The following is a 26,136-nucleotide window of genomic DNA, read 5'->3' as shown; positions in this document are numbered from 1 at the left end:
TTATATGTTAAGGTGGAGGACATTAATTGGTTCAGTAGCACCACAGTATAACACACCACGCGAGTGTTGTCAGTTTGCAGAACAGAACATTTTTGGAATACTGTCTTAGTTCCATATGTGAGCGATGACTCAAACCAGTCAATGAATCAAAACAAATGAAAAGAATTATGTCCATGTGATACAGTTGGAAACAGTTGTAGCAGAACACAACCCTCCGTTACTACTGTCTCTATAAAAAGAACACATATAATATGCATGGTTGGACATATGACCCTTTTTCCACGAACTGGATGACATCAAACTTAACCTTTGAAATGCCCCCTTTGCAAAGCGCCACTGTCCCCTTCCCCGTGTACAGTGGCCACATACGGTATTGCAGATTTCCCTTCTTTTTTTCTGTTGCCATGGTGATGAGCACCACGCCGGGGATGGAGCTGTGAAAGTACTCGAAAAACTAAATTATTCCAAAACACTCAGCCAGACGTAGACGGAAAAAATAGACCATTGTATGCATCATTTTAATTTTAAGCTAAATTAACAGATGGCCTTTGAAAATTAATTGAAGGCATTAGCCTAAATTAATCAGTCGATGGTATTGATCAAACGTGTAAAATGTAAATTAACACATAGAAAAACACACACCACTCACACACAAGCACTTAGAACACTTTCGTTCTTTTGCTTATTATCATCATCATCATCATCATTAATATTATTATTATTATTAATAATAATAATAATAATAATAATAATAATAATAATAATAATATATTATTTATTTATTTATTTTTAACACAATTTGGATATGGGGAAACAACATTGCCATGGGAGATTCCATGTCCCTCACCATTCAAACTGTGACAGCACTGCGGCAATGACAACTACTGTTTGAAACTGCAAAACGTGCGGTGATCGCCTCCCCTCTGACCGTGCATGTGTGCCATCTGGACTATGTTGGTAGGCCCTCCTGGCACCAATTCCAACTCCAGTCAGTCTCCATCAGCCCCTGCGCACTCTCCGGTCAGCGGCGCCACTGGGTGCAGGGATATCCCGGTGACAGGGAAGCCCGCTCGAGGTAAGCGAGACACCTCCACCGGCCATCTACGCTCGGCATCTGTCTACTTTACCGCAGCCTCTGCGTGTGCCGTTTGCGGGGAGTCAATCGGAACGCTTTGCCTTGGACTTGTTTTTAGTGTCAGCGAGTGGCCGAGAGGCCCGGTGACCCACATTGTTACCTAATGCTGCGTGTTAGCCCGCTAGCTGGGCAGCTAGCTAGCTCCGGCTAAAAGTGGGTTGACACACATTCAGCGACTGTTGCCGAGCGAGTTGATTGCGCGCTGAATAAAGTGGCTCGCCGGCGAAGAGTGATCGAATAATCGCTGGCCATAGATAAAAGGTACCTCGGCGGACTGTGTCATGTGTCGCGGTAAGTGTGGCAAAGCGTGAATGCTGTTGTTTTGTGGCTTTAATTCGCGCTAGCCTGTAAGCTAGACGGCGTTAGCATTCAGAGCAATCAGTGCCCGGTGTGCCGGCCGGCTTCACCGGCGGCTGACATATAATTTTACTCGACACAGCAAAGGAGTTTATTCTAGGCGATGACACCTGTAAATGTTGCACGGGCACACCTTATTTTGAGTCGACGTGCTGTGCAAATGTCTATATATGTTTTCTTTGCGCGTCAGTTTTCCACTTCGATGCCCACTGACAGCTCTGTGACAGCTGCGTTTTCTCACCGGGTTCGCTCCGGCGAACCTGTTTCCCGCCGCCGCCGCCGTCACTAGCGTCTTACCGATCACAAAACTGACCACAGACACTGTATATCTGCTCCATCTTATCTGTTTGCAAAATGTCTCGCCGGTGGAGCCGATGCTGATGGATATGACAGGAGGCGGGTGATTAGTAATGCAGTCTGGAAAAGGGCTCGCAAAATGCCAGTTTTGTAAATCTGCAACTTGCAAATGAGATGGAACAGTAGCAGCTTTACTTCTATTAGAAACAGCGAGCCGTTCATCACTCATCATCTAGCTTGACGGACATCATAACCATGTTGTATGCAGGACTCTTTTCTTTTTTTTTCTCTCCCCCCCCCTTTGGCACTGCTTTAAATTGATGTTTTCCCAACTGTGGTCGATGCATTATAATAGGGTTGTAATTAGGAGATAAGTAAATATGCCTAAATATTAGGCATAAAACATGGAAATAAAAACTGTTTATCCCAACCTGAGGATAGAGGCTGCTCTGTAGTCTATTGGCTGCCGGTACTTCTGTATCACTTGCCAGATGGTGGCAGGGGGAAAGCAGGATGGCTGGGGAGGCTGTTGCTGTTTAAAGGTCCCGTATTATGCAAAATCACTTTTCCAATATTTTCCAGGAGCAACAAATGTTTCTATTCTTCCAGTGAACTCCCAAGAAATGAGGACAAAAGTCAATTTACTTGCTGATTGATTGCTCAACTTTTCAGAAAGTGGGTGCTAAAACACCCAGTTCTGGAAATAAATTATCCCCCTGTGATGTCACAAAGAGCAGTGATCACAGCCAACCAGGTGGTTGTTTGGGGAGACCACACAGTATCAGTTTGAATAGAAAGCAGAAACTCTTTTGTTGAAATGTTTTGGCAGGAGTCAATTAACTGGGGATTAAATCTGCCGTGGTCTTGAGTTCTAAAGAGTTTGACTAATGAATCTTGTGAGGCTGTTGCAGAAGAAATGTCTAAAACTGGTATAACGCAGGACCTTTAACATCTAATCTAATCTTAACATTTGAAGTGTGGACAAAAGTAGCACATGCCGATGGGACAGTAGGACAGCCGGTTGATTTTGGACCTGATGTGTTGTTGTTGAGTGTTGTCACAGGTTTTGATTTAGTAGCTTGAGCTGACACTGAGTAAAAAGCAAACGCATTCTCTGAGGCTTTCACTCATCTCTGGGCTTCTTTTTCTACCTTGTTTTAAAACAGAAGCGATGCGCGTCTCTCGTATCTTAAAATCCGGATGCTGCCGTGCCGAATGAGGAGGTGCGGCCAACAACGCGCAGATCATTTCCTGATACGCCTCGTAATGTGATTATTACCCGCCTGTCATGTCGGGCTTCACTGATAAGGAGGAGTGTGTGTTAATTTGATTGTCTCATTGCCGGTGATTGTGGACGGTTTAAATCATTCACTGAGCTCTTTGTGAAAGGTCCCATATGTTGAAATTTGAAAAAAACATTTTTTTTTTTAACTTGCGAAAGAAAGTTTTAGAAGGTGGGAGCTAAAACAGCTTAGCAGCTCTGGAAATGAGCTCTTTGTGATGTCACAAACTGCAGGTAAGAAGTAAATATATGAAACTGGGTGTAACGTTGGATCTTTGAATGTTCTCAAATAGATAAAGATGATATTATGAGAATTATAAAATAACAAGTGTGCATAACAGACCTGTTTATAAATGAGTCATAAGCCACAAACCAGTTTTTTTTTTAATGTGCGTTTGAGAGTCTGTGTTTGATCGGGACTAGAAAGTTATGAATAATCATGTTGTCCTGGAGCCCAGTGAACTGAATGTTCATCGTCTCAAGGATTTTATTTTTCCCCCTCTGTGGCGTCACTGGCTCAGGGTCATCTTTGTGCCCGCGTGGGGAAGAAATTTCTTGCGCTGCCGTCACAGAATGCGACTTGAGAATGGCTCGCTTTTACAGTCGTTGGAACAGTTTTGGTTCCTACACACAACAGATGTTGCATTAGTCACGGCAGAGCATGTGTTTGCTGCAGAATGCCGGCGCTGATATCATGGGGTTAAAGATTGTTTCAACACGGTCTCGGCCGGAAGTGCGAGTGATTTTCTTTTTTTTTTTTTTATGTTGTGATGTTTTCTGCACTTTAATCACTGTTATGCATCGTTTTTAAAATGGCTAACTGTTAGTTTTTGTTTGTTTTAAACTTTTATATGAGCGGGCTCAGTACCATTGTTTAGTCTCTGTCTGATACCTACCTTATCACGTTTGCCTTTTTAGCCCCTCCGACATGACTTTTTTTTTTTTTTTTTCACCAATGGAAGCGACTGCCGGCAATTTTGTCTGGGGATTCATTTAAAGTGCTCACTTTACTTTGCGGGGCCTTGTTGTGGCAACACTCTGATGCCTCTGGCTGCCTGCTCTGCAGCAGATAATGTGGTGCCACCACTATTTAGTCTGCACCGCACGAGGGCTGCGCAATTTAAACAAACAGACTGACAAGAATATCATTTCCACTGGGCACAGTCAGCATGTTGCAGCTGCTTTATTTACACGTGATGCACGACATCCGACCCCGAAGCCTGCGCCAGCCCATCATCGAGCCGCTGTGAATAAGAACCTTGCAAACCGTGTTTGACATGTTCTTGTTCGTATGTCACCACTGGAATCGGAATCAGAATGAGCTTTATTGTTGTCGTAAAACAAGTCGCAACGAGATTGCAGCACCTGCTCGGTGCATGAGAAGGGACACAAACAACCCCATTGCACATATCGCGCACGCCATAAATATTCCCTGACGGCATGAATGCATTAAAGTCACTCTGACATGTGCTAATTAACAGGGTGATAATAAATGATGATGATAATAAGTAATGATATTTTACACAGCGATGAACTTCTTTAAACATTTATTCTCAGACATCCTGTTTTAGTGCTCAAGTTCATTTGATAAACAAAAATGATCGTCTGCTCTGCATCACCCTTTCGAATTTATTTTATGATCTGTTGTTTTTTTTTTGTCTCTTACTGAGAACATTTTGGCGTAAGTGGAATAATCCAGCATAATAAATTCAGAAACATGCAATTTTTGCAAGAAGTTATATTGCAAAACATCCATCCGTCCATCCGTCCGTCCGTCCATCCATCCATCTATCCATCCATCCGTCCATCCATCCATCCATCTTTCGATACCCGCTTATTCAGGGTCACGGGGGCCTGCTGGAGCTCATCCCAGCTGTCATAGGGCGAAGGCAGGGTGACACCCTGGACAAGTTGCTGCATCGCAGGGCCACAAAAAGATGAACAACCAATTGCAATGCATTCACTCGCATGCATGTTTTTGAACTGTGGGAGGAAGCCGGAGAACCTGGAGAGAACAAACACAGACACGGGGAGAACATGCAAACTCTGGAATCGAACCCACAACCTTCTTGCTGTGAGGTGGGAGTGCTAACCACTGAACAGATTGGTTGTCTTGCTTCTCAAGGCAGTGCCAAACAGCCCAAACTTAGAAGTGACCTCTGTACTAAAGTACATGGAAGCTTTCAGTTGGTGATCAGTGGTTTCTCTTCACTACCTGCTCTCTGTCGTACCTTTTGTTTTTTCTTTTTTTTTCTACCAATGCATGGACAAGACACCGTCTACACTGCCTCATGATTTCCCTGCCATTCTTTTTGATCGGCTACAGAAGCACCCATTTACAATGCTGTTAGACAACACAGTGCCTCTCGGGGCTGTTGACTTGAATCCGGTTTGAAAGGCAGTCTTACAATGAGCTGTTTTACAGAGGTTTTTTTTTTTTTTTTGGGCGCTTTTGAGGATGGTGTGATGAAATGTGAACTCACTGTTCATTATGAATGATAGGACTATGTGTGTCTCTGGGTTTAAAGAGGAACGACCAAACTGTAGAAAATTTCATCCATTGGCCTCAAAACGGCTGACTGTCGGGCTTCTTCTCTGGACATGCGACAAGAGCAACAAAAAATCCACAGACTCTTTCGCCTTCACACTAACCTAATGAAGCGCTGAGTTTTGTTCCTCTCCAATCTTAAAAGAGGTTCACAGACTTTGCAGCAAAACAAGTTTATCCGTATTGCTAAACCAAATAATTATACTAATGTTTATTTAATGTTTATTTCATTTACGTTGATGCATTTGCCTGTTTTCCTTCAAATTCCAAAAGCTGCGGTCTTGTGAGTTCCTGCTTTGGCAGAGTGTGACCAGAAGTAATTGAAACAGGTGTTAGGGGTTAACACAAACATCACAGGCCTGAGGTACTTAAGGTTGCGGAAATATTTTGGTGAAGAGATCCCGCAGGCCGAATAATTAATGTCAGATGTGTTCTGCTCATTGTGCTCTACATTTAAGTGGGAGCGGTAGTCGGTTCCTCGAAGTTCACATCAGAGCCGAGCCTCCCCCAGGACATGTTCTGTCATGATACGGGCTTTTGGGACGCCGCTCCCGTCATAACTCTTGCACGATGATATTTGTATCGGGATAATAACAACACGGCCCATTGACGGTAATTCCCGAAATCTCTTTATCTTTATTCTCTCCATTCTTCTGCTGCTTGTTTATCTATATATAGCCACGTAATGACATCACAGGACATCTATTGGCACCAAATCACTTCAACACGGCACTTAGATTTTAATTTTTTCATTCATATGAAGTGCGCTTTCAGAAATTTGCTTGACATTTTTATGGAAACTCCTCCATAAATTAAAAATTATGCGAGGAAGCTCCACCGGAGTCTCGCATAGGATGTGGAAATCTGGAAATGGCCAATAAGGATGGACTTGAGTAAACATGATTGTGGCTGCTTTATGAGCGATGCGTCGGGGTCTGCCACCGGCGGGTTATGGCCTTGCTGGGACCTTTGTTTTGATGAGGCCAATAAAGTGCAGCCACTCTATAAGAGAGAGTAGCTGCACTTTATCACTTCATTTACTGAAGGTAAACACGATGAAGTGTGACGAAAGTTCAAATAAAGAGCCACTGGCCCAGGGTTGCTAATAAGCCCGAGTGACGTCCGGGCTTTTTTGTCAGCGTGTCTCGAGTGCTGCTCATTTATTCCTGTGGCCCTGCGGGAGGTTCACATTGACCCAGATGTTTTAGTTCTGATTCAGATGACGTGATATCACGTCTGACTCTCGTGTCTCTTCTTTTTCTCGCCGTTCAACAGGCTAAGGAAGTGAAGCTGCCTCGTCTGCAGGACCCCGTGTCCGTCACGACATGAAGACGTCGTCCAGGTTGAACGTCCCCTGCAGTCAAAAGGTAACATCCTGGGCTTTGTCTGCTAAGCGGCAACGTTGGTTCTTGCACTGCATCCTTTTATTCTTCCCTCTGAAGAATATTTAACTGGCTGGATGAGCCATGCAGGGCCTATTCTCATGATGAGACACTGCTGTGGAAGTCTTTACAGAGCTTTTACTGCAGCTGTGAACAGACTCTGATAACTTTCATTGCCTTAATCTTGGTTTTATTTCACATTTTTTTCCGGAGCTGTTTATGGCCGTGTGTTTATTGAACCCCCAAATTGTTTTTTTTTTAACCGTAATATTTGCACATAAACCAAAACTAATTTTAAAATGTATGGCATTTTATTCCGATTGTTAAGAGCTGTCCGCTGGGATGAAAGTCACTAGCAGGTTGTTGGGGGGGATGATTCAAAGCTGCAGCTGTATTTGCTGCACTTAAAAATCCCTGATGATCTGAAAAAAAAAATTAAAGAAAGGTTTTGAATCAACGTAGCCAGTTTTAATCCAGCTGGAAAAGATGAAACGAGGGTGAAACGAAGCATGTGGAAAACTTTGCACGGTTTGCCAAGATTCCTTGTAAACTAGTTCATTGAAAAACGGTTTTATTTGCTCTTAATCGAGACCTAGAAACTTTTTTTTTCTCAGACTGGAATCTGTGTCTGATCAAAAATACTTTCATTTAATTTCAATATTTTCCCACAAAAAAAAAATCACTTTGTGCTGTTCACTGATGTGGATGCTGCTGACAAGTATGAAAGAACCCTAAGTATCAACAAACAGGAAGCTGCAGGCTAGTAAACATGTAGTACTAGATAAAACATGGTACTCCCGGATGTAGAGGCTGATAATAAAGACAATAATCATACACTATATCTGTTAAATAGTAGTGTAGGAATGTAGCCTTGCCACTAGTGACCCTGTGAGATTTGGATTATCAGCAATATCAGCGACTCGGCGGCAGGTCACTGTTTGGTTTGACATCAGCGTCTCAAAGGTCTTCTCACAGTTTTATCTCTGCCTTGCAGTATTTGGGAGGGGCGCTGGCACGAAACCAACGTCCTGCTACGTTATGTTGGGGGACAAACGCACCTCTGCTAAAAGTCTGAAAGGTTTCACTGAAGCAGTTTTGCTTCACCGTGCCTCGGTGGTGATCACAGCAGGGGGGCGGTGGTGTAACTTGTCTGGAAAGTCCGGAACGCCAGTGTGACATTTGGATGAAAGTCATTTGGATTTTTTGGCTGTTGGCTGTTACCTGGGGCAGTTTTTTTTTTTTTTTTAATTGGTTAAATACCATTAGAGTGACATCTTGGGAGAGCTCCTCGGATTCCTTCACCGCTTGCATTGATCAGTGATGAGTAAGAAGAGAAAAAACTCATCTAATAGAAGATAGAATTGATGAGTAAGTTATAGAAGTCAGACTGTTCTCTTGGTACCATAGTAACTTAATATTCTGCACATTCTAACCCTAATCCTAACCCTAACCCACTGTGAAAGCACCTCTTGCCGTGCACATTTAAGACACGATTATCAGCACTTAATGACTTGTGCTTGATCGCTTTGACATGGCGGAGAAAAGAAAAGCAAAGCCCGTCAGTGATTCAAGCCTCCTGGAAGGTTTTTCACTTGGCACATTATTCCCCTGAGTTGACTTGTGCCACTTATGAGGAAGGGTCAAGGTGACTGTGCATTAAAAAAACAAAACAAAAAAAAGAACCCAACTTATCCGACTGATTGCTTCTTTCCACTGTCGGGAGTCCATGGCTCCGCCCTGAGCGACTTGGACGACCCCGCGGGAGGTTCACGCAGAGTTCAGAACGGCGGGGCGTGCTGGGCGGCGCAGCTAATGGATTTGGGGCGCGACGGGGAGTTCGCCGTGCGCAGGCGGGGCTGACTGACTGCCTGATTGTTGATGATGATGCAGTGGATTGCAGCGCCTCGTGACGCGTGTGAATCGCTGTCGGTGTACAAGATGGAAACGTCGTGGGGCTGGTGTTGTGTTTGTTGATGTGGGTGGAAGCGGCAACGGCAGCGACCGGCGTCGCCGTGGCACCGTCGGGATTTCTGATGCCGTCAGCGCTTTACCGCGGGTTGCGTGCGGTCAGGGCAGTCGTCTCACAGTGTCTCACAGTGTCTCACAGTGTCTCACAGTGCACTGCCGGAGCACCACATGACTCACCATTCATTTTATGTGTTTTATTTTTTATTTTTACTGCATCACTAATTCTACATTTGAAGACCGTCTGCAGCGTGGTCTTCCCTTTCGTCTGCCTGAGAGTTGGATCGCGAGGCGTCTTTGCAGAATGGTGTATTTTGTCACCTGATGCACAGCAGTTGTGCAGAAAACTTCACTGCTCTTGGTCTCGCTGTGCTGGACTCTGCCGGTGCTCTCCTCAGACAGAGAACGCCTCTGTTTCCAATTCTCCGATTGTGAGAACTCCAACGTCGCTTCCCACGACCGTTGGTGATTTGCGGCGGGCGGCAGAAAAAGAATCGCACGTCCGCAGCAGGAAACGCCGGCGTGCCAGATGGAGTTGTGGCCGTAGCGTTTCACCGCTTTTGGTTGTAATCTTGCTGGGCGGCAGGGCACCGCAGCGGGCCTTGATTGCTTCTCCAACTCTGCCAGCCCAACCCCCTGAACTCCGCTGACCCATTTGGCACGGACGTGAGACCCCTGGCTGAGTTCCTGCCTTGCTTTTCTGCCTGCCAGCCGCCGCTGCTGCCGCTGCTGCCGCTGCTGCCGCTGCTGCCGCTGCTGCTGCTGCCGCCGCCGCCGCCGCCGCCGCCGCCGCCGCCGCCGCCGCTGCTGCTTGCCTCTCAAGCATTCTTGTCTGTGGGCTGCGGTGAGAAAATGCAAAAACAAAGAGTTCGTTTGTGCTGCCGGGCCCAGCGGACGTGCAGGCGCTGAGTGGAAACGCAGCTGGTCGCCCCGACGCGGAGGCTTGGATTGGCTGTGCGGCGGCACGGAGGGCAGCTGGGAGCCGCTGTCATTTGCATTTCCTGTCCCCGTCGTCACGCGTTAGCGGGAAGCGTCAGGAGGGAGCGGACGTGGACGGCACGTCGCGGATGCTGCAGAATGCACGCGGCTCTGTCGCCGCCACCGCCGCCGCCGCCTCGGGCCAAACATATGACCGGGCCGAGCGAATTTGTTTTGATGTCGCGCCTGTTTGACGTGCGCGTCTGCTTCAGCAGGAAATGTGTGCACGGAAGACTGTCTGCACGACATCATCCAGGATGCGTCACGAAACAAAAGAGAGAATTCTTGAATCCCTCTGTGCTGCAAGTTGACGCTGCACGAAATAACTCGCGCCCTTTGCGTTTTTTTATGTATTTTATGCTGTAAATGTCCCACTTTGGCCCTCTAGCAGGCTGCACCAATACCACCTGGTCCGACTATAACAAACTGAATCAGTAAAGTATTTGGATTCCGATGGTCAACTGGTTAAGTTATTGCTCCTCATCCGGCTTAAATGGGAAGTTTTCACCAAATGAACTGGCGCCAACCGTATCAGTTGGACTCATGCAGTGGAACTGGCAGCAAGGGATCCGTGCGTTTAATCCTTTCGGGGAAAATCCTCTGATTTCTGGGAGCAGCTCCAGTGGTTGGCGCCCTGCATTCAGCCAGGTATCACCGCCGGGTTTGTCGTGCGTCCGCGGCTGGAAGGGCCGCACGAAGCTGCGACGCCCCCGGTGCTTGTTCCAGACAGGGACCCCGGGGGCGTGACCACTCTGCTGCGTCAGTGTTCTGGTGTCGTATGTGATTCACTAAAAAAGGGGCCTCTGGAAAACATCCAGGGCTGGGATGGAAATACAGTTGTTGAGTTGCGGCTTGGACTTTCCTGACGCCGTCGTTTCTGTCTCCCCAGTGAAGTCGCACAGTGAGGCGATGCCGCTGCCTGCACCACTGGGGGTTTTTCTCTCTCTTTGAAAATGAGCTCATTGCAGGGTAGCTGTCATGACATTCACCTTTGTGAATCGAATCCCCGAAGCATTCGTTTCGTCACGGTGGCTTGCATATACAGTAGAAACTGCGGTTTTGTTCCTCACATTGAGCTGTTTTTTTTTAATAAACCCAGCAGTTGTATTTATTTTTCTATTTAAAATTGGATTTTAAAACGGTCCGTTTTATGTTGTTCAGGTTTGGAATCGACAAGTCTGGCCGCCTGTTGTGTGACTTTCACGCAGCCAAGGTTTTCTTTCAGCCCGATCGAGTATCGCAGGCCTCTGGTGGTGCACCAGGTGAAATCTTTGAGGTTCCCTAAATCCCCTGTTCTCAGGTGTCAGCACGCAGGTCATGTAGATGATGAAGAAAACACGGCCAGGCCTCTGTGACATCAGGTCTCAGAAATCTTGTTTGACGTCTAACTTTGATAATTTGCAGTAATTAGTTACCTGGCACGGCAGATGGAACGTTTCCTAAATCCTGTGGATTTAGAGACATGGAGAGTTGGGACCTGACAGATCCAGCAGTCATGTCACGTGGGGAATAGGCCTGGATCATCATAGAAAAAAAAAACACAATCACAATTATTTATTTTTTATGTTGTCAAAATACTGATTATTGCACAATGATTGTCTGAATTGGAAACGTTGGCATGTATCGAACCACTAAAGTGAAAAAAACAACAAAATGTCCTCAGAGAAAAAGCCATCAACTCTTTTTAGTTTTATCAGCTACATCAAGTTATATCACACCATCATGTGTGAATTACCAAACTACTGTAGAACCTTTTTTTTTTTTTTGGTGACCTACTAACATTTGGGCTGCTTCATTCAAGAACTGATTGACCGAAATCTTTGTGTGCCAGTATGAGATTTCCTCACACATGCGTTTAATTTTTTGGGCCACAATAGAAGCTTTAATCTTAACACAACAAGGAAAAAGTTTTCAAGTGGGCCCTGAAATGTAGCCGAGACCTGGACTGACCCCAGACGATGAATGAATCAATGAATCGGCGGAAGATGAGATCCATATCTTCAATTAGTAGTGCTTCATCAACCACCTTATCTGATTCAAGTTAATTTGACCTCGTATTGAATTTGCGATTTGCTTTCTCCCTGCTGTTGAAAAGGAGGCCGTGCGAGGGTCTAATTCCAGGCACTTCTGTCGGTGTAGAGAAACTGATTCCTTCACCGCACGGTGTGGTGAACAACATCCCTGTGTTTGGCTTTTTATTGGCTCCCATTGTGTTTGTTCTCCAGCTGCACCCTCCGGCGTGCCTTCAGTTAGTTTCCATCCTTGTTGATATTTTTGCTTTGAGTTTTTTTTTTTAACTTTTTTAAACCTTCAACTGGTTCAGCCAGTTGGGTCGCCTGTGATTGACGGACGACGCGGTGGCTGCTGATCGCTTTGCGTTCCCCTCACCTGCCGGTAGCGTGTTTGGCTGTCTGTCTGACTGAGATAATCAGCGGTCACATGACCGAGAGGGGCGGGGCTGGCTCTGCGTGCAGGTCACCCAGTGGTCAGCGCACTCTCCCCCCCTGACTCGGCAGTCTGAGTGAGCAAGCTGTGAAGGAATTAAGGGAGGGTGTGTGTGTGTGTGTGTGTGTGTGTGTGTGTGTGTGTGTGTGTGTGTGTGTGTGTGTGTGTGTGTGTGTGTGTGTGTGTGTGTGTGTGTGTGTGTGTGTGTGTGTGTGCTTCTCCTCCGCTGCGCACTGCACTGCACTGCACTGCACGGTGAAGTCGGTTGCTATGGTTTTGCCCGTTGGCACCGCTGCCGCGCTTGCATCTCAGTGAGGGCGCGGCGGGCTGCGTGACGAGCGCCGCCGCCATAGATCCACTTCAGAGTGACTCATATCCTCAGAGCTGCGCTGCCCTACATCTCAGCCTGCGTGCACACACCCGCCCGCCTGCGCAAACGCACCAACACACACACACACACACACACACACACACACACACACACACACACACACACACACACACACACACCAGCGACTCGGCGGACGCTCCACTGTGATAGTGTGTTTGCGTCGCAGGTGGAAAATAGGAATCTTTCCACGTTCACACATTTGGATGGATGGCGCCGGCGGACGCGGCTCGCTGCATAATTGGCCGTCAAACACCCAACACCTTCGCACCTCGCCGGCGTTTTTCCTCCTGCCCCCACTTCCGTTCCCCTTGACGTCGGCGCCTGCCGAGGCCTCCAGGAGGCAGAGTCGCTGTGGCGTGATTAAAACGAGGAAATGCGATACGTGTTTTATCCCCCACTCCGCTCTCACCTTTTGTCCGTGTAAAAAAAAACCCGGAGCTTATGGTGGGTTTATGCGGAGCGTGTGAGCCGCGGCACCCATGTGCGCAGGAAGGTGTCGCCTGTGTAGCTGTGATTAAGTCAGGCCGGAGAAGGAGGAGGAGGAGGAGGAGGAAGAGGAAAGTGGGTCATTGGGCCAGCAGGTCAGTGAGGCATCCATGACATCACAGTTATACAACCTCTGCTTACAAAACAGTGGGGCTGCGGAGAGCAGAGCTGCCGCAGCCGGTGCCAGCACACCGGAGTCGCTGCTTCATATTTTCCTCTCTCCTCTTCCTCCGCTCCTGCCGGCAAGCAGGGACACCCCTGTCTGTGCTTCTTCCTCTAACCTGCTCTTTCCGTCTTTGTCTTTTCAGTCTCAGTCTGGTGTTCCTGTCAGCTTCAGTGTAGGGTGCTGGGGTGTGGTGTGGTGTGGTGCAGCAGAGTTTCGATATCGGCTCTTTCTTCCGTTTCCAGGTGTAAGATGCCAGTTTTCCACACAAAAAAAGGCTCCTAAATTTTTTTTTTTTTAAATGTTGCTTTTGTCTTGAGAGTGATGGGAAGTGACTCATGAAACAATAAACTGAAAGTCAGTGACAAATCTATTATTCATCCTGTTGTTTTTTAGCGTGTCTCAACACGTGGAAAAATACTTGGTGGGATGTCTCACCGTGAGACTTCATCAGTCACGGCTAATTGGGGATTCCTTCTCACGCCAGCTGTGTATTGTTATCCTCTGTTTCTGGTTTTGTACTGCTTTCTCCCAACTTTAACTACAAGTGCCCTCAGGGGCCCACATTTTCAAATTTCCCAGTTTAGCCCTTTGTTTGCAGCCTCCTGCAAGAAGCAGGTTTGATTTGTTGGCTCTTCCCTTTGGAAGACAAAACTGCGTAGGTGTTTTGTCACTCACCTGGCAAAGGCATTTGAACCTTTGGTCATTTCATGCGTTTTTTTTGCTGATCAGATTACGAAAAACGCATGAACTGACCAAGTGCAAACAGTCCAAATCCGTTTTGACATCCGATCACCAAAACCACCTCGTAAAAACGCATTTGTCACGGACGTGCAAACAGAATGCGACTTCAGTCCACATTAACGACTGCCTACTCCACTCACCTCTCCCGTGTACGTACTTGGTCGGCGCCCCAACTTCCGGCGTCGTCATTGTAAAGTTACAAACAAGAAGCGAAAACAAATCATTTTTGTTAGACTCGTTTATTAGCATGCTAATAAATTTCATTCCGGATTAGCGTATTTTGTCAGCGGAGCAGCGGTCGCAGTTTCCCACATGTGATTAAATGTGCGACGTTGCATCCGAAAATTTGCCAGCCACTGTTGATCCGAAAATAAAGTCATCACGACTCTGTCCCACCAGTCGTTACTCCTCGTTCGGATCCATACGAGCTGCAGTAGAACGAGTGACTTGATATAGTCCGCAAACAGGAAGTTGATTCTTATTCGCTGTCATGTAAAACTCGCCGTGGTTTTGCGCTTTACTGCTCCCAGTCGTTAAAAACGGAAATGACGCATGTTGCATTTGCATAGGTTCGGCAGGGGGGGGGCTGTGTGTGTGTGTGTGTGATGCGATCACAAATGGCACGCTCGAGACGCATGTTAATGGCTAAGTGCGAACAGATGCTGCGAGATCCGTTCTCGTGATCCAATCCCCCAAAACAGTTACAAGTGACCAAGTGAAAACAGGGCCAGAGAGGTGGTTTCCAAAAGAAAGTGCTCCAAGAACCCCCCATTCTGGGGAGCTTATCCAAAGACTGCACGTCATTTGTTTGAAGGGATATGGAAAACAAATTTTGCATCATTTTGGAGCAATTTGCTTTTTGCACCACATCACATCATCATCTGTCTGCAGGAGTTTTGATTAGAATAGGGCCAAAAGAAGAAAAAGCAAAAGTCAAAGCAGGAAGCCCAACACTAGAGCTCCAACATTGACAGAGCCTTCAGCTAGGAAAACGCCGGTTGTGATGCTAACCGACTGAGGAAATGAAAGGCTGTAATATTGACTGGAGAAACCCCAGGCCGCTCTTCATTTGAATTAAGGGAGCTAACTGCTGAGTGGACGACACCAGTTAAATCATTACAAAAGATAACCTGATTGTCTCCCCCCGCCCCGCCCATCTCTTCTCCATTCAGATGCCGCTGCCATGTGTCACATCCGACGACACGGAGAACCTCTGAGAGTCGTCTCGTCTTGTGTTTGCCCTGCGGTCTGTGACTCCCCTCTCAAGCTCTCGCAGATCCGCCGCCGCCGCAGCCCGCTCGGCGCTCGCCTTCCTCCTGCAGCACCTTCCTCACCCTCTCACGGGACAGGCTGGACTGTCAGTAAGCCAAGGTTCACTCTCAACCGCCAGATGTGACACTGTGTTGAAACAGCCAGAAGTGAAGAAACTGCGTCTCTCATGTCGGTTGGTGTGTGTGCGCGTGTGTTTTTTTTCCCTTTTCTCCCACCACAGGTTCAGTCACAAATGTCTTCCTCAAGATTAAAAGATCCCTCTCCAGCACTTCACACCTGAACAGCATACAAAATGACCTCGAGCATTGACCGGTGAGTCTTTATCTGCAGACGATGTGACCTTTATTGTTACTTTTTCACTGACAGTTTCACAATAAGTCAGACAGTTTGTCTGTTGCATGCACGGACTTCACAAACTCTGAATTGCTCTGGAGTCGCTATACCGCACAGATGTATAATCAATGGACTAAATACCTTGACCTGCTTTCTCCTCTGCAGGGATGACAACAGCACCATTGATGGGTTAATGGAAGAAGATGAAAAGGACAAAGCAAAACGGTAAACACTCTGGGTTTATGCTCAGTCGGTCTGCACATTTTGTAACACTCTTGACCTGAAAAGCAGCCTCAAAAGAGCCATTTGAAACCTCCTCCTCTTCTTCCTCCTCTTCCTGTGTGAACCTGCAGCGTGTCCCGTAACAAGTCAGAGAAGAAACGCAGAGACCAGTTCAATGTTCTCATCAAGGAGCTGGGCACCATGTTGCCGGGCAACACCCGCAAGATGGACAAGTCCACGATTTTACAGAAGAGCATCGACTTCCTGCACAAACACAAAGGTTGGGGAAGGGATCCATTGTGCCGAGGTGGCGTAATGTGTTTATTGTTCTGCTTGCATCTGCTGGCTGACATTCTGCACGTCCATCCCCATTAGAAAACGCTGCTCAGTCAGAGTCGACGGAGATCCGACAAGACTGGAAGCCTACGTTTCTTAGTAATGAAGAGTTCACCCAGCTGATGTTGGAGGTGAGTCGAAGCATTTCTTCCTCCTGTTCAGGTACGGCGAGGATGTCCAATAATTTAAAGGTCCGATGATACGTCTCGACCCTGCTAATGAACAATCTTTTACTTATTTCGTCTGCTCCGCTTTTTTGGCAATGTGATAAAACACCAGGTCCTGGAAATCTGCCCCTTGTGATGTCACATAGGGTACTGCGTTGTCTTCCAGGTTCATGACCACATCCCCAGCCAGGTGTTAGTTCTACCCTCAGACACCTTGTGCCCCCCCCCCCCCCCCTTCCAAACTCACAGCAAAGCGTCAGTTGTAGCAGGAGGCTGAAAGAGCCTTCATGCAGGAGGCTGTAAACAGAGGGCTAACAATTCAGTTTTCTGTCACAAATTAGTTTTCTCCATGTGACTTTTATGAATGTATTTGCATTTTTCCAGGCACTGGATGGGTTTTTCTTGGCAATAATGACTGACGGGAATATAATCTACGCCTCTGAGAGTGTGACATCCCTGCTAGAGCACTTACCTGTAAGTACAGTGCGATGTTCAAAGAAGTAGATGCAACAGCGGAATATTTTCAAATTGTGATGACTTCATTCATTTTAATTAATAGGCTGAATACATGCAGGATCTTTAAACTGCGCTTTATTTCCCCATTGTATAAGCAAAACACATGTCTTTGTCTTACTACACCATACTGCAGCACTGTGTTGATAATAAATGAACAAAGAAATAAATAAATTCCATGATGATGTTTGTGTCTGTGCAATGTTTGTTATTTCCTCACACTTAAAATTTGTCGGCTGCTGCTTTGCGTCTTTCAGTCTGATCTCGTGGACCAGAACCTGCTGAACTTCTTGCCAGCCGGGGAGCACTCAGACGTGTACAAGGCTCTGTCCTCCCACATCATGGAAGGAGAGACGCTGACGCCCGAATATCTGAAAAGTAAAGCTCACCTTCCACCGCCGGCGTCGCATCTTTGCCATCATCCTGCAGATCTGGTTTCTCATCCTTGCTTTTTTTTACCCCAGCAAAAAATCAGCTGGAGTTCTGCTGCCACATGCTCAGAGGGACCATCGACCCTAAAGAGCCTCCTGTGTACGAGTACGTCAAGTTCATCGGAAATTTCAAGTCCCTGAATAATGGTGAGTCGCACCGAAATGTGCCGGAAGTGCGTCTGAGCCGAGTCTCCCCAGATCTAATCTCTCGCCGTGTCTGTGTGTGCTTGTCGCCAGTGCCTAACTGTACCCGGAACAGTTTCGAAGGAGTGATCCAGCGATCGCTTCAGTCTGCCTTTGAAGACAGAGTGTGTCTCATAGCAACCGTGAGGCTCGCCAAACCTCAGTTTATCAAAGTGAGGATCCTTGTCCGCTCCGCCGTCTCCCGCCCAGCATTCCATCTGCTCCGCACACCCTCGCTCCCAGTGAAAAAAAAAGAAAAAGATTAGTTTTAATGAGGACACAGCTCAGTGGCGACGCCCGCCCAGTCAAACACACTGGGGCTTCCTCCCGTCTGCCATTAATTTCATTCCCTCGCCGCCTCTGTTGGCTGTGACTTTCTCTTTAAAAACATCACAGCCGTCTCTTTTCCACTCTGTGAAATGGCTCATTTGTCCCACCCAGTCAAAGAGCTTCTCAATTTTTGTCTAGTCTATTAGAATTTTTTTTTTTTTTTTTTAAATAGTCAATTGGACCAGATTTTGAAAAACACACTCAGCATCTTCAGACCTCATCAGACTCTAACCTTTCTCTGCCCTGTATCTCATTATTTTCTTTCCTCTTCCCTCACAGGAAATGTGCATTGTAGAAGAGCCTAATGAGGAGTTTACCTCCCGTCATAGTCTAGAGTGGAAGTTTCTGTTTTTGGACCACAGGTAGTCTTTATCTTCATTTCTTTTCTCAGTTCATTGTGCAAAATGAATGGATCTTCTTGTTCCTGAACATTTGGTGCTCCTGAGGCTTATTCTGTGGGGGGGGGGTAATTTTCACAATAATAGTTAATACTTTATGCACCGTCAAGTGTTATGCACTGCAATTGTGTCCATTCCTCATTTTGTTAATGATCTAAGGAGACCAAGGCCAAAAGAGGCAACAGTCTGACTTCTTATTTCCTGATCTGGAACAAATACAGCTTCCCACTAACGTGACACCAGCTTAAATTTGAGTTGCACCATGTCGATTTTTGTTTTGCTGCTGCAGCAGTGATTTAATGTTTGTGGAGTGCTGCTGTTTATCTGCCTGCCTGTCGACATCAAATTAGCAAATGAAAATCCAAAGAGCTTGCAAGGCAGCTGGGCTGCAAACATTTCACATCTGAAATCTTGCAGACCGTGGAAACTTGAACACTCACCCAAATTCCTCTCAGCTGGTCTGAATATGACAGGACTCATCAGTGTCTTTTGAGGAAAAAGAGGCGGTACCTAAAGTTGGGGTTTAGCAGCGATCAAGGAAGAGCTACTGCAGGATTGTTCAGCATGGATGCTGCAATATTCAAATATACCCATTACCAAAGTGGCCCAGTCTACTGAAGAAATCTGATTGGCATATTCAGTGTGATAAAATGGTCATCCGGCTTTTGGCTGAAACCATAATAATATTAATTGTAATAATCATAAACGTGCTCTTTCTTTGTTCAGAGCGCCACCTATCATCGGCTACCTGCCCTTTGAGGTCCTGGGTACGTCGGGATACGACTACTACCACGTGGACGACCTGGAGACGCTCGCCAAATGCCACGAACACCGTGAGTCAGGCACTCTGACGACTGAGTGTCGCACACACACACACGTGCCCACGATGGACGTCACTCAGCTTTGATTCCCTGCGTGTGTCCTTCAGTGATGCAGTACGGCAAAGGGAAGTCCTGCTACTACAGGTTCCTCACCAAAGGGCAGCAGTGGATTTGGCTGCAGACCCACTACTACATCACGTACCACCAGTGGAACTCCAGACCCGAGTTCATCGTCTGCACGCACACGGTGGTCAGGTGCGTGGAGGGTTGAAGCAAGTTGCATTCGTGGGACGTTCTTGTCGAGGCCAGGAGTGTAAAACTCACTGGGATTATGATGGTAACACATAGATGGATAGATAATGTGGCGGCATACCCACAGTATATCTGCTATGATATCAAAAGAAGAAAACAAAAACCTAAACAAAGGAGTGTTTATTAAACTTTTTTCAAAATCTGTGTCAGTCAGGCTGATTTATTCTAGTGAAGTCGCTCTTCCAGCAGCGTCAGGGTCTTGCATCTGCACTTGTGCTTGTCATTTTGCTGAAGTTCCCACTTCCTGCTGCTCTACTTACTGGCAGCTGACAAAAAAAGCTCTGCTTCTGCTTTATGTCAGACAGACTCACTGTTATACATTGAATGTCATTGCGATGCAGTGAGACTGACCACTGTTTGTGTCCCTGCTGCACAGTTACGCTGAAGTAAGAGCGGAGCAGCGGCGAGAGCTGGGAATAGAAGAATCCCACCCTGAAATCACAGCAGACAAGGTGAGTCTTCTGTCCCGCTCGCTGTGTGGTTTGCACCAGAAAGCACCCGTCGGCGACGCTGACTGCTGCGACTTTTCTCCGTCGCCTTCGCAGCAATCGCAGGACTCGGGCTCCGAGTCTCAGCTCAACACTGCCAGCCTGAAGGAGGCGCTAGAGCGCTTCAACCACAGCCGGACGCCCTCGGCGTCGTCTCGCAGCTCACGCAAGTCCTCGCACACAGCCGTGTCTGACCCAGCCTGTAAGTGCCCTGCGTCGCAACAGCATTCATTCATTCATTCATTCATTCATTCTCTTCCTTTTTTTCCACCCTCAGCCTCACAGATGAAGCTCCAGGGCGACAGGAGTACACCGGGTCGCCAGTCGGTATGTGCAGTGGAGATGACCTCACAACGAAGGTCTTCTATTAGCAGTCAGGTCAGTCGAGTCACATGTCGCATAATGAGGAAGAGTGTTTTTTTTTGTTGTTTCTGAGACTTTTTTTTCTCATTTTGTTTTAATTGTACCAGCAATCAATGAGCTCTCAAAACACGGCGCAGAACATAACCCCGTCCATGGTTTCACAACAACAACAGCAGCAGCAGCAACAGCAGCAGCAGCAGCAGCAACAACAGCAGCAGCAGCAGCAGCAGCAGCAGCAGCAACAGCAACAGCAGCAGCAGCAACAACAACAACAACAACAACAACAGCAGCAGCCTCAACAACAACAACAGCAACAGCAGCAACAGCCTCAACAGCAAGTTCAGACGTCTGGTCAGGTAAAGCATACAGTACACATCTTTTTAATACAAAAACGTAACAGATTCCTTAAATTATGCTGGATTATTTGTTGTTACTTAGTAATAGCCCAGCTTTAATCACACTAAATCATTAAAAAAGGTAAAATCTACAACATCCCAGACAGGAAACAAAATTGAAAAAAATAAAAGCAATAACTTTGTACTTGTTATGCCTGTGTGGTTCTGTGACAGTCAATGGTTCAGTTCTGCAACCAGCTGGATGCCATGCACAGCATGAAGGAGCAGCTGGAGCAGAGGACCAAGATGATCGAGGCCAACATCCAGCGGCAGCAGGACGAGCTGCGGCAGATCCAGGACGAGCTGCAGCGAGTGCAGGGCCACAGTCTGCAGGTTGTGCGCGGGACAATCCGCAGCCGCTCGGCCGTTCTACTCTCTGTTCTCAAATGTCGTGTCTGGATTTTATTTTACTCACCGTTTCCCTGTCGGGTGGGGGGAATTCTTGCAATCTTTCAGATGTTTCTGCAGAAAGGAGCCGCGGGACTGAACCTGAGCTCCATTCAGATGGCGCCGGCTAACGCGGTGCAGCAGGGGGCGACGTTCAACATGCAGGGCCAGTTGGTGTCCCCGGGGCCCCTGCAGGGCGCCATACAGCAGCAGCACGCTCTCCAGCCTCAGTCCCAGCAGCAAACACTCCTCCGGGACCAGAGCTCGGCTCTTGCGCAGGTCGGACGAGCTCCTCTGTTTACTCTCCCGCCGATTCCCTCGTGGCGCCACTGAATTTCCCCTCTGGCTCTCTCCGCTTCAGTCCCAGCGCTCGTCTCTCACGCTGCAGCCGCAGCAGAATCCGCTCTCGGCGCCTCTCTACAACACGATGATGATCCCCCAGCAGAGCTCCACCAACGTGGTCCAGATCGCCACCAGCCTGGCCCAGAACACCGGACCAAACACTCCTGCTGTGGCCACGTTTGCGCAGGAGCGAGCCACCCAGATCAGGCAGGTTCTCCTCACCGTCACCACCGTCAGCTTTGTGCAACAATATCGCAGACACTTAATAACGCTCATTTTATGGCCCCTGACAGGTTCCCTGCTGCTCCTCAGCTGCTCACCAAGCTGGTGACGGGACAGATGGCCTGCGGGGCAGTGATGGTGCCCACCACCATGTTCATGGGACAAATGGTGACAGCCTTTGCTCCTCAGCAGGGCCAGACTCAGGCCATTAGCATTTCCCAGCAGCCGCAGCAGCAGCAGCAGCAACAGCAGCAGCAGCAGCAGCAGCAGCAGCAGCAACAGGAGCAGCAGCAGCAGCAGCAGCAGCTGTCCCAGGTCACAGCCATGCAGCCAGGGCAGGCTCCGCTGGCGCAGCAGCAGACACAGTTCCTACAGGTGCAGCGGCAACGTCTGCCCTCATTTTAGTTGTAGCCGTGATTTTTGAGTCTCCAGTTTGAGTCTGTAAAGTTTGTTGACGTCAAGCAGAGGAAGTTTCCGCTCTGGAACTCATTGAGGGAACAGCAAGCAGTTGAGACCTGGTTTCATCACGGCTAAAAGGTCGTGATTGGTTTTGAAACGCTTAGTTTGACTGAATGTTGATGTTAACTTGACTTTAAATGCTTTCAATTCAAACTTGCCCAGATGGATGAGCACAATTTCAGAACTGAGATCTAAGTGTTCAAGGATTTGCACAGGCTGGATTTATTCTTTTACAAAAGTCAAGCGCGTTCGGACTGCCAGCCAAAATCAGATTTTTTAGCCCATCCAGATTGAAACCGGATGGGCTTTGTAGTCTGAACAGTCACAAATCAAATGAAATCCAATTTTTTTGAAACCACCTTCGAGAGGTCGTTTCAAATCACATTTGGACAGATGCGTCTCTGTCTGTGATGTCACTCTATGCGACGTAAGACCCAATGCGCCAGACCAGAGAGCGACATTCCAGGTGCGGAGCTGTTAGGTAATGGAGCAGACAGAGGAAGTAGAAAACAGCAGCACCTGGACAGAGGAGGAAACTCATTGGCTCATCAGTGTGTGGGGAGATACTGTAGCTCCAATCAAGCCAAGCTCCAGGGCAGGGCTGTATCGCAACAAGTGCCACTGTCGCAATGATGTGACGTCACACACTGCACGCTACGATGGAGGGTGCCTCCGCTCCGATGTCGTTGCTCCAGCAGCCTGTCAGATGGGTCAATTATGTGGCCCAGTGTGAACAGAGCCAGATCCCATTTGGACACTTGCTAAAAACAGCGTGGACAGTCAGCCCTGAAAATCGGATTTGAGAAGGAATCTGATTTGAATCAGATTTCCCTGCAGTCTGAATGCTTCCCCGAATCCCTGATGATGTCAGTGGTCATGTACAACCCTGGTGACACCACGGCCACATTAAGCAGAACTGCTGTTGTAGCACAACTACAACACAGCAAGTTTCAGATGTTCACATAGTTCCACCGAGACGTCTCACCTACTTGATTTTCCTTTTTTACTTTCACCGCAGGCTTCTCGGCTCCTTCACGGAAACCAGTCCACCCAGCTGATCCTGCAGGCGGCCTTCCCCCTGCAGCAGCAGGGCACCTTCACTGCCACAACACCACAGCAGCAACAGAAGCAGTTGCAGCAGCAACAGCAGCAGCAGCAGCTGGCCCCTCACCGGGCGGACAGTTTGTCTGATCGCTCGGCCGCTCAGCGGCAGTAGCCGAACAGTAACACCAGCCGAGTGTGGAGTGGAACCCGAAGACGGCCACGTGGCGCTGACGGCGCTCTGAGGAGGAAGAAGTGCTGGTGGTCGTCTGCTGGAAGTGCCACCCAGTGACAGGTGACCGGACGGGCCCGGCTGCACCTTCAGCTTTTTGCACTTAGCTCCCCGAGCGCTGCAGGGAACCAGAACTGGGTCTGCTGCCGTTCCGGCTGTAGACTTTGGCTCCTCTTCAAAGCCTTTTATTTTGCCAAGAAACGGAGCTCCAGTGTCCGTACCGGACCCTCATCCCCCCCAAGCCTCTACCCGTCTGTGTGCGTGTGTGAGTGCGACCCTTGTGCGTGTGTCTAGTCTCTAGTCGTCCCCTACAGAATCACTTTATGCAGAGCTGTCTCAGACAATGCAGCCCAAAGCAGCCAGAGGCTCGTTGTTGTGTTTTTGTTTCTTCCCCTTCCCCGCTCTTGTTTTCTTTTTATGTAAAGAAAATTAATAATTATGGGTCAGAAAATATTTTTAAGAATGTGGTGTAGAGTGAACTTTTACTGTACAGAACGTGTAATATATCATGTAAATACAATGAAAAAGAAAGAACTAATATTTTATATGATGCATGAAATGCGTATAGTCTGATATTTGCAGCTTGGAATATGTTTATTTTTCTCTCTTTCTCCTGTATTTTTTTTTTTTAAAGAAAAGAAATCATGAATGGTTCAGCGACTGAACGGTTCAAACATTTCTCCTGTGTGTGTGTTTGCGAAGCAGACAAAGCTGTTGCTGTCTCATGTGTCACAGTTTGTTTGATCCTTGACCCAGAAAAATGTCATATTATCAAAAAAAAAAAAAAATACATTGTTTGGATCTATTTTGCTTTCCCTTCTGAGATGTATAAAAAAAACAAAACAAACGCAAGCCTCGCCTCATGTTGACTCAAACTTTTCCGTAATTTTTTTTCAGAGCCACAACTTTGTTGATGCTGTTAACCGATGACATATCTCAGGTGGAGCGGTTTGTGACTGCACAGGTTTAGATAAATTCAAGTTACGTCCTTGCTCCCGGTTTACTCTTTAGCCGCTTCACCAGGTTGGAAGGTGGAGGGTTTTCGGCACAGACGTCTTCCTTAGCGTCTTCTTCCAGTTCTGCCCTGCACAACCCGGACAAGTTATAAAGTGATAAAAGGCTTCTGTGTCAGGTGCCGAATGCACCTTTGTCTGTATACATTGTGATATTTTGACATTGCTCAGCTGCAACCCTCTGAGGTCTTGTGCAAAATTCCCTGAGCCAATGATTTGGTGAACCTCCCAGCAGTCCCAGTAGAAGGTCATTTTTGTTGTGCCACTTTTCAGTGTGTGCTGCAACAGGCGCTGGAACTCGGCCCTCTGTGATGTCACAAATTGTACTGCTAGCTCACCCAGCGTGGTGGTGATCTCCAACTGTCCCGCAAAACTGCAAACTGGCTTGCTAAGGATGCAATTGCTCTCTCTTGCCACAAGAGGGCATAGTGTCCAGAAAATTGTATAACGCCAAACACTTGTTTAATTGTTGTTGTTTTTTTTTATTCTGTTTGCTTCTAGAACACATTGATAAAGATTTTTTAAAAACACAAATATGGGACCTGTTGTAACCCTTTATATTGCCTCAGACAGGATAGCTCACTGGATTAGACTGCTGACTGTGGTGCAGGAGACCTCAGTTCAATTTCAATTTGAGGCAACTGAAATTTAACCAAGATTTTATTCGCATCTATGTATGCTTGCGGTACTAGTATGCGTCTGCAGTCTGAAGTCCGGAAGGGTGGACAGCTCAGTGGGTTAAACTACTGACTGTCATGTGGGAGACCCAGGTTTGATTCCTGCTCCAGGTGAATTCATGTGTGTTGGGGGCTCAAGAGAGGCTTTTAATTTTTTGGCACCTAGAGAGAGAGAAAAAAAAAGACGGTATATAGTAACACTTTTTTCAGGATTCTTTGAGCTCCAAACGTTTATAAGTAACACTGTTTGTACACGTTCCTCTCATTTCATCACAAACCCTCATAGAAATGTCATCCAAGGACCTGCTCTTGAATAAATCATGGGTATAATTCAAGTGTAGCTGAGCTGTCGCTGGCTGGGACTCGAACGGCCGTCTCCTGCACCGCAGCCAGAGACTACTGAGCCACTCACTGCGGTCACGCCAGCTGCCCTTCGAAAAGGCTCAGTCGCGCTATCTACGCTTCACAATCGTGTGTGCGTCTTTTTAAACCGCTTCACACGGCAAAGCGTGGGAGCGGCTTCGTGGTGCAATCAGGCACACCACGTAAACTCGGGTATAGAAAGAGATGGATGGACGGACTGAAGATTTAGCAGCATCCAGTGGTAGGAAGGGATATAGAAATGAAATAAATACATGTATTCATTTGTTGCGTTATCACATCTTTGCAGGGTCTTTTACACCACGCTGGATCCTAATTGTGAGCCAGAGCTAATTGTAGTTGTAGATATTATTTAATTTATTCATTTATTTAATTATTCACATTTATTTCTTGAGCCAAAACCATGTATCAATTAGAACACTGCATATTAAGAGCTACAGTATCTGTTTTGCTCCCTTTTGAATAGAAACAACAACAACAACAACAAAAAACAGTAAACATCTTTTTTCTGTTCTGTCGGACCTCACTGATACATTGATTGAGATTCCTTCCGACCTGCAGATACATAAAATGTCATGCATTCCTCTTCCTCAAGTGATTTTGCCCTAATAATCCTGATGGTGCAACTGGCCTGCAGTTTGAAAA

General features: G+C 47.1%; 1 protein-coding gene across 6 annotated transcripts; it reads left to right on the top strand.

Annotated features, from left to right (window-relative positions):
• Positions 1 to 919: 919 nt before the first annotated feature.
• Positions 920 to 24,263, top strand: clocka (clock circadian regulator a). Of its 6 annotated transcripts, XM_076039667.1 has the most exons (23): positions 920 to 1,075; positions 6,895 to 6,986; positions 15,346 to 15,544; positions 15,666 to 15,757; positions 15,944 to 16,003; positions 16,132 to 16,280; positions 16,376 to 16,467; positions 16,888 to 16,977; positions 17,274 to 17,394; positions 17,481 to 17,594; positions 17,685 to 17,803; positions 18,240 to 18,322; positions 19,085 to 19,191; positions 19,287 to 19,434; positions 19,868 to 19,943; positions 20,037 to 20,181; positions 20,257 to 20,357; positions 20,450 to 20,698; positions 20,912 to 21,070; positions 21,194 to 21,403; positions 21,486 to 21,673; positions 21,760 to 22,063; positions 23,166 to 24,263. In XM_076039667.1, the coding sequence occupies exons 4-23, from the start codon at positions 15,738 to 15,740 to the stop codon at positions 23,361 to 23,363; spliced, it is 2,733 nt and encodes a 910-aa protein (XP_075895782.1). In that variant the 5' UTR covers positions 920 to 1,075; positions 6,895 to 6,986; positions 15,346 to 15,544; positions 15,666 to 15,737; the 3' UTR covers positions 23,364 to 24,263. The 6 variants fall into 6 exon arrangements, with proteins under 6 accessions (XP_075895782.1, XP_075895780.1, XP_075895779.1 ...); XM_076039665.1 differs by having other exon boundaries at positions 15,346 to 15,530; positions 17,481 to 17,803; XM_076039664.1 differs by having other exon boundaries at positions 15,346 to 15,534; positions 17,481 to 17,803.
• The last annotated feature ends 1,873 nt before the right edge of the window (positions 24,264 to 26,136 follow it).

This window comes from Nelusetta ayraudi, unplaced genomic scaffold, assembly GCF_046127955.1.
Source record: "Nelusetta ayraudi isolate G7.1 ecotype Tasmania unplaced genomic scaffold, CSIRO-AGI_Nayr_v1 ptg000059l, whole genome shotgun sequence".
In the NCBI taxonomy this organism is placed as follows: Eukaryota; Metazoa; Chordata; class Actinopteri; order Tetraodontiformes; family Monacanthidae; genus Nelusetta; species Nelusetta ayraudi.
Note: the sequence above shows the minus strand (reverse complement) of the source record. Positions and strands in the feature narration are given on the sequence as shown.